This window comes from Octopus bimaculoides, chromosome 26 (assembly GCF_046866305.1).
Source record: "Octopus bimaculoides isolate indiv1 chromosome 26, ASM4686630v1, whole genome shotgun sequence".
Taxonomy (NCBI): Eukaryota; Metazoa; Mollusca; class Cephalopoda; order Octopoda; family Octopodidae; genus Octopus; species Octopus bimaculoides.
This window is the reverse complement of record NC_142953.1, coordinates 4,313,139-4,320,531: the sequence shown is the minus strand read 5'-3', so window position 1 is coordinate 4,320,531 and position 7,393 is coordinate 4,313,139. Positions and strand designations below refer to the sequence as shown.

Here is a 7,393-nt window from a genome sequence, read left to right as displayed (position 1 = left end):
ATAACAACATGACCACTCCAACTGAATATCTTTAGCAAGACAGCACTTTATGGATGGATGTTCCTGACATGACCCAAACTGCAAAATGGATGCAACACAACATGATGCATGGAGTCCCACCCATAAGGGACAATAACAGGATGGGTCAAAACAATTGTCGTACCAAACAAAGACTAAAACTAAATCCATCTTCTGGTTACTTAATCAATTATTATTAAGTCATTACCATGATCATCATCATCGTTTAACGTCCGCTTTCCATGCTAGCATGGGTTGGACGATTTGACTGAGGACTGGTGCAACCGGATGGCTACACCAGGCTCCAATCTAATTTAAACAAACAGCAATGCAAACACGTAAACAACACAAGAAAAAAAAAAAAGGGTGTTATCTTCTTTATTGTACACGTAACTGCAAGGTCACATTGTGACCCGCAGTGAGCTGAACTACAAAGTAGAACTGATAACTTAAAAAGATACTGGCAACAAAATTAATACCCCCATGAAACTACTCTTCATAACCCTCTGGTAAGGCATTCACTGCTTTGTTATGGAAAAGTCCATGGTTACCATCACCCCAAGGGAACGGCTGCAAGAGAAGCAAATAGTAGACATGTTAAAAAACGAAAATGACTTTAATCAGCTGTTGTCTAGAGCAGGGGTTTTCAAACTGTGGCCTGCAAGGACAAGACAGGGGGTCTGTGGACAGCAAATACTTTTTATGGGCAATTTGATTTTATATATGTTTTTTTTTAATCAAAATCTTTTAATTGACAATAAACCTATTTGTTAAATACTGTTAAATAAATAAATGTAAAAATATGTTATTTTAAGCAAATATTTATGTATAAATTTCATAAGCGTTTATAAGGGGGGTCCCTAAAGTAAAGCCTGAAATATAAAGGGGTCCGCAAGTCAAAAAGTTTGAAAACCCCTGCTCTAGAGTGTCAACAAACAGCTATTAATTTACAGATGAACAAATTGCAACTCAGTAAATATAAAGAGACATACACCACAGGTAGACAGATAACTAAATTGACAAATGGATAAAAATTTAACCCTCTACCATTCAGATTACTGTCAAATTTAATACTTATTTATTCACATTGTTTCAAATCAATCTTGTAGCTGTGAGATTTTGATGTGACTTTATTTTTAGAATGATATTGTAGGGAATGTGTAAGAGACCAGATCTTGATTGCTTGAGCATAAGACGGGTAGAATATTTGGGCTGAATTTGGCCAGTTTAAATGCTAAAAGGTGAAAAACAAAAAGTGTGAGCGAGACAGAGAAAAAGAGGAATAGGGGGGGGGGGGACAACTCAAGAATTAATTTTGAAGATAGAATGTAGTTGGGAGGGAGTCTGATCTTTGGAAATATAAAGTGGTAGGAACCACTACAGATAGGTTTCATGATTCGGTGTTATTTGATCTCATCAACTAAAAATATGAATAGCACAACCATAAGCGTTGGCTGTGGCTACCAGAGTTATTACTAGCTAAACAGTGTAAACTCTGTAACATCTCAGATGCCGACAGAAGTTACAGGAATTTAGTAAATGAACACCGACTGGCATGATAACTTAGAAGTATGTTAGAGAGGGGGGAGAATGTCCAAAGATGCGGTCATTTTAAGACCTGACAACAACAGGTGGACTTAGCTTTAGTTATGAGGGAGGACTATTTATTTTTCAAGTTATGTTCAAGGAAACCAGCTGGATCTGCCTTCCCCCATGATGTGATCAGCCTGGTGCTCTTTTGATCAGATGTCCATACAGTCACCCACTTCAGTGTGTTAGCCCCACAACATAGTAGGGTACATCACATAGCCATCTACTTCAATGTGTTAGCCCTAAAACCTGGTAGGGCACCTCATATAGTCACACATTCGAAAGCATTTAACAACTTACATAAACGACATATTTCAAAGTGAAAACAGTTTACCTTGGAGCGAATGTAAAGATGTGAATAGGGTTTAAATTCATGCCTTTCATGATCATGTTCCGAGAAAACGTAGGCATTTGCCCAACAGAGGGCTACACCAGGAAGGGCAACAAAGAATGTTAGATTCCGCCAAAGTTTGACTCCCTCTGCAAAACGTGAAATGAAGAAAAGAAAAGTGAAATCTTTAAATAAATGGAAGAAAATTAATCAAGACAATTTGGTTATTTATGTAAAACAAGGTGATACCATCATCATTTAATGTCTGTTTTCCATGCTGGCATGGGTTGGACGGTTTGACAGGAACTGGTAAGGTTAGGTGCCACACCAGGTTTCATAGTCTGGTCTGGTACGATTTCTACAGCTGGATGACACCCCACCCCCACCGCTGTAACACCAACCACTTCACAGCATGTACTGGGTGCTTTCCACATGGCACCAGCACTATTATGGGGGCATAAACAAACCAACAGCGGTTCTCAAATAGTGGGAGGGGACAAGCACAGACACGTGTATATACACAACAGGCTTCCAGTTCCTGTCTACGAAATTCACTCACAAGGCATTGGTCAACTGAGGATTGTTGTTGCAGATACTTGGCCAGAGTGCTGTGCAATGGAACTGAACTTGGAACCACATGGCTACTAAGTGGGCTTGTCAACCACAGAGCTATGCCTGTACATATAGTAAAAGCCTGAAGTATTGCGCAGTAAACCCAACCCATGATTGCAGAACAAAAAATTGTTACACACCTACATAAGGCCCCACCAGAATTTGGATTTTAAGCAATAAGGTCACACAGATGAGATGCTGCATCCATTGCAATGTAGCAACTAATGCTGCAATGCAGATCGAGCTTAATCAATATCTATGATTAGAAAAGGACATTACTGTCATGATGAGGATGGTGATGGTGTTTGGCAGACACGTTGACACACCCACACAGACATTCATAGAAAGATCAACACATATTTTGGCAGTGCTCCAATATAAAGAAACACAATGGTCTAAACCAGCTGAAAGAATATAATTATACACCTATAATGAGAAGTAAATGTTAATCAGTCAAATAATGGTTTCACATTTTGGCACAACGCCAGTAATTTCAGAGGGAACTCAACAGGGACTTATTTTATCAACCCTGAAAGGATGAAAAGAGAACATAATTCCTTCAATAATATTCAAGTTTGCAATGGCGAAAAATGAAAATCACAACCACTTTATTTTTGCAGCTGGCTCACCAGGGAAAAATCTGGAACCTGAGGATGTGGTGGTGGCTGGTAGCACTGAGTATAATTCATCCTTTCAATAGTTTGGAAGTACGATGGATGTGAGGCATGTTTCAGAGACATGCCCTGAGCTTGAAGGCGAAGAAGAGCACTAAGGTAGTGCTGTAGCTGGGTTTGCAGGTTAACCAGATACTCATGAACATACAAGATGGCCACTGCTAGGTCTTTGACCAAAGGTTTGTCATGTCAGGGATTGCCTGGAACTCAACAACACTAAAAGTAAACAGTTTTGAAAGATACCTTCCCTTCCTGAGATGCGAAAAGAAGAAATGCACTCGCCCCTCGCCTTATATATCAGGCAACGAAGCAAGAGAAAAATAATGAAAGATGCTGATCAGATGAGAGGCGGGACGGGCATCGATTAAAAAACAAAAGAATAAACGTACGTTCTATATAAAAGAGTTATGAATATGATCTATATAAAAGATCAGTTAAGAGTTAAGCCGATTAGACTATAAATAGTATAAATTTAGTTTCAGGCACTTTAAAAAACGAAAACAGAACAAAATAAGAAATATCTATTAATATTTTGTACTAGAAGATGCAAACAGGTAAAGTAGAACTGAAAGTGAATATATAAATTTAAATGTTGAAGTGAATCTAACGGATTTTGTGTTATTTTAAATGGCTTATAAACACCTTCCACGCTGCAATTGTTTTCGTTCCAGCACACGATCTCAGATCAGGTCACTTGCTATGCAAGTGCATCTCCGTAATTTTTATCATTGTTTAGCAGATGCAATAGTGACTCAAAGGCCGTTTCATGCGTTTTCACTCAAACTGGTTTGATGAGTGCCAACGAATACGAAACATTCGCATCTTGAGTCACTCTGTTGTTTCTACTAAATATTAATTTTTAAAATATATATGTGTCTACACACAATATACAGAGCGATTGTTTTCTGAATTTATCTTTATTTAGTTGGGATTTTTTTCCTTCCAGAAAACTAACGTTGACAGTACGGAAAGTTTACAGCTCCAATTATAATAAATTTGTAAGAAAACTTCGAAACGAAATATAAAACAATCAGATTAGCAATATATATTTAAAAGAAGAGCTGTTCCCACAAATATACAAATACACACACAACAAAACCTACATAGATCTCACAATTCATCTAAGAGATACACACACAATTGCTTTTGTAAGAAAAAGTAGAGTTGGGTGGGTCGCATATTCTACATGCCCACTATTATATATATATATATATATATTTTTTATTATTATAGTCAGAGGTGGCCGAGCACGTATGCCCGTAATCTAGGTTTTCAGGCGTTCTTAAAATGAGGTTAACTTAAGATAAATGAAAAGCACCGTTACTGACTTTTGAAGGTCAATGTTGGTTTATGTGCAAACCCACATGCGGAAATATGATTGCTCGGACAATTGTTTTAGTTTATTATGATTGGGTAACGATGGGAAAAAGAGTGGGGTTAAAATGTTTGTTGTCAGGTTTTAACAGGATTCAGATATAGTATAAACTGAAGTTACGAAATAACTAGAGAAATGGTATAGAGTGAAAGAGAGACAAAGTTTAGAGAGGAAATAAACAAGTCATTGTTATAGTCATGGAAAGCTGATAAAAACGATGTGCAAATAAAAAGAAAAAAAGACTGTAAAATGAGAGATGGGGCCAGCATTTGGATGCTACAAGAGTTTTCGACCTTGGACAGGTGAAAGACAAAATCGGTCATCGACATCTCAGAATATGAACGCAAACGTAAAGGACGATAGTTTTTGATTTCTTTTAGAGCCACAGGGATCAAAAATGTTGGGGACAGTACAGGGATGAAATGCAAAAACTATTTGTGCTGTAGCTGGGACAACATCGAAAGAAAACAAGGAGGGGGGGACGACAATGGAGTTAGCTTCTGTCGCTTCTCCGTCTGAATTTTTATTTAATCGTCTTCTTTCTTCTTCTCTTAAACCATTAAATTCTCAATTTAATACAATAAAATATAAAATTTCTAAGACATATAGAAGGCTAGAAATAGCAGCCAAATCACCTTGAAATTATGCTGCATCGTCTTAAATAAAACATAATTTCTACGATAAGCACAGGGCCACAAATGTAAAGGAAAGGGTTAGTCAATCAAATCGATTCCAGTATTTAACTGATATATTTACGTTGATCGACCACCGAAAACACAAAAGACAAAGTCAAAATCTCAGTGGAATTTGAACCTAGAAACAAATGGGAGGGCGTAACTAAGTATACAGCAGAAAGCAACTTAATATATTTTTTGTTTACCAGAGTTGATTATATAATCACACCAGTATATCACTGGTATTTGATTTCAGTGACTTATCAATGTTCTAGAGAAAGCTAAAGGGCGAAGTAGAGACGTCGGTTAAGAGATCCCATGCTTAAAAACTTCACAACATAAAAGATACAAGTTAATTTACCGTTTAGAGAGTCGAACGTTTAACTGGATGATTCTAATGTTGAATAGTCTTACCTCCATGGTCTCCAGAAGTAGCTGAAGGTCCTTGAGCGGAGAACGTCCTTCTCAAGATGTTTCCTAGACGGGAAGCCATGTTTGTTCTCACCGAAATAACGTTTTGCATAATACAGCAAAGCTAGCATTTATATACCTAACCTCGATTTCGTACCTGCAATCGATTTCCTGTTTTGTTTTTTTTTCTTAGTTTTATTTGTAATTTTGGCAGAAAGCAGCAAAAATTTTCGATAGGTGTGTGTGTGTGTGTGTGTGTGTGTGTGTGTGTGTATGTGTGCGTGCGTGAACAGCGTTATTGTCTTCTTTTGCGCGTCGAGAACATTTATTGCGCATCGAAAGCGAAGTGAAATTAATCGGGTTCGAATCACCGTTATAGTTAATCGGGTCCGAATCATGGATCTCGATCGTTACCTTTCTGAATTCAAACTAAGCTTGTAAGCATGTATGATAATTTACACGATAATTAATTACTATCATATTAAGGAAATTAGGATCTTTTTTAAAACGGGGGCCACATTTTTCATTAACGAAACACTTTGAAACTTGGAACACTGGTAGAATGTGTCATATAAAACATCTTTTTCTCTTAGTCTTCTTAAAAAAAAAAGAAATCCATAAATTATTCCAAGTTGTCGTATTTCTGTAATTTCAACCAATCACTGACGTCCATTCAGCCGATATACATTAAGTGCCGACTATATAAACAAACGATTCTGAAACAATTAACCCTAACCCTAACCCTACGGTTAGGGTTAGGGTTAGGGTTAAAGTAAATTTAAAAAGAAATAAGCAAATAAAACGAAGGTATGGAGATTAAATACGCTTTCCATCGCTTAATCAGCCAAAGGAGTAAATATAAACAACTGAATACTTGTCAGTGATTGGTTGAAATTATCGAAATAAGACAATTTTTTACATGAAATAAATTCGAATACAAAAATATTTTTCTGTTCTATAACACAAAATAGATAAGTATACGAAGTTTGAAAGTCTTTACGTACCAAAAACACTACGTAAAACATTAATGAAAAATGTGGCTCCCGTTTCAAAATAGACCCGGAAATTATATGTTAATAGATAGATAGATAGGTAGGAAGGTAGATAGATAGATAGATAGATAGAAAGGTAGGCAGGCAGGTAGATGAATGTATGCAGGATTGCAAACTTCGGTAAGTTGAACTATGAACTTTTATGCTTCTCTTTTTTAATTTCTTTCCATTTCCTTATTCTTTTACTCCCTTCCTCCATGTCGTCATCGCGTTAATATATACCATTCTGACTTCCCCTATTTTTTCCCTATTTGTCTCTGATGACGGAATATCCCGTACTTGGGGATATCCCAGAAACAACTATAAGACTGAATTTTCCAATAACAATATTGTATACCACTTGGAAATATTTGCCTTGCCTTAATGTTTGTTGTCCTCTTTAACAATTATATATATATATCGATCTTTCTGATTTGGCGGACATCATTTTTTATTGAGTGTGTTTTCTACCGAAACACTTTAGAACTTCGTATACTTGTATATTTTGTCTTATAGAACAGAGAAAAAATTTATATTCGAAGTTAGTTCATGTTAAAAGTTGTCGTATTTCGGTAATTTCAACCAATCACTGACGTCTATTGAGGTGAAAACAATTACTGCTGTGGTTTGTCAACAACACGTTGTGGCAGTGTAATGGGATCTTTTCCCTTGAATAA

At 36.6% G+C, this 7,393-nt stretch overlaps 2 protein-coding genes across 3 annotated transcripts in view; one reads left to right on the top strand and one right to left on the bottom strand.

Annotated features, from left to right (window-relative positions):
- Positions 1–380: 380 nt before the first annotated feature.
- Positions 381–5,883, bottom strand: LOC106881584 (cytochrome c oxidase subunit 6A2, mitochondrial). Its single transcript, XM_014932040.3, has 3 exons — positions 5,689–5,883; positions 1,943–2,088; positions 381–588 (listed from the first exon to the last, which is right to left on the bottom strand). The coding sequence occupies exons 1-3, from the start codon at positions 5,795–5,797 to the stop codon at positions 508–510; spliced, it is 336 nt and encodes a 111-aa protein (XP_014787526.1). The 5' UTR covers positions 5,798–5,883; the 3' UTR covers positions 381–507.
- Positions 5,884–6,532: 649 nt separating this feature from the next.
- Positions 6,533–7,393, top strand: part of LOC106881583 (methionine adenosyltransferase 2 subunit beta) — a 20,411-nt gene continuing 19,550 nt past the window's right edge. Inside the window, exon 1 of one of the 2 annotated variants that reach the window (XM_089342444.1) lies at positions 6,533–6,857. In XM_089342444.1, coding sequence (XP_089198570.1) covers positions 6,830–6,857 — 28 coding nt within the window. In that variant the 5' untranslated portion in view covers positions 6,533–6,829. The remainder of the gene's footprint in view (positions 6,858–7,393) is intronic. The other variant, XM_089342447.1, reaches the window with a different exon arrangement.

Bases quoted from the DNA above. Each gene is read 5' to 3' on its own strand.
- LOC106881584 (XM_014932040.3), bottom strand. From the start codon at position 5,797: ATGCAAAACGTTATTTCGGTGAGAACAAACATGGCTTCCCGTCTAGGA. The intron at 2,089-5,688 runs GTAAGACTATTC...CACGTTTTGCAG, and splicing joins TACTTCTGGAGACCATGGAG to AGGGAGTCAAACTTTGGCGG. The intron at 589-1,942 runs GTAAACTGTTTT...CTTCTCTTGCAG, and splicing joins ATCTTTACATTCGCTCCAAG to CCGTTCCCTTGGGGTGATGG.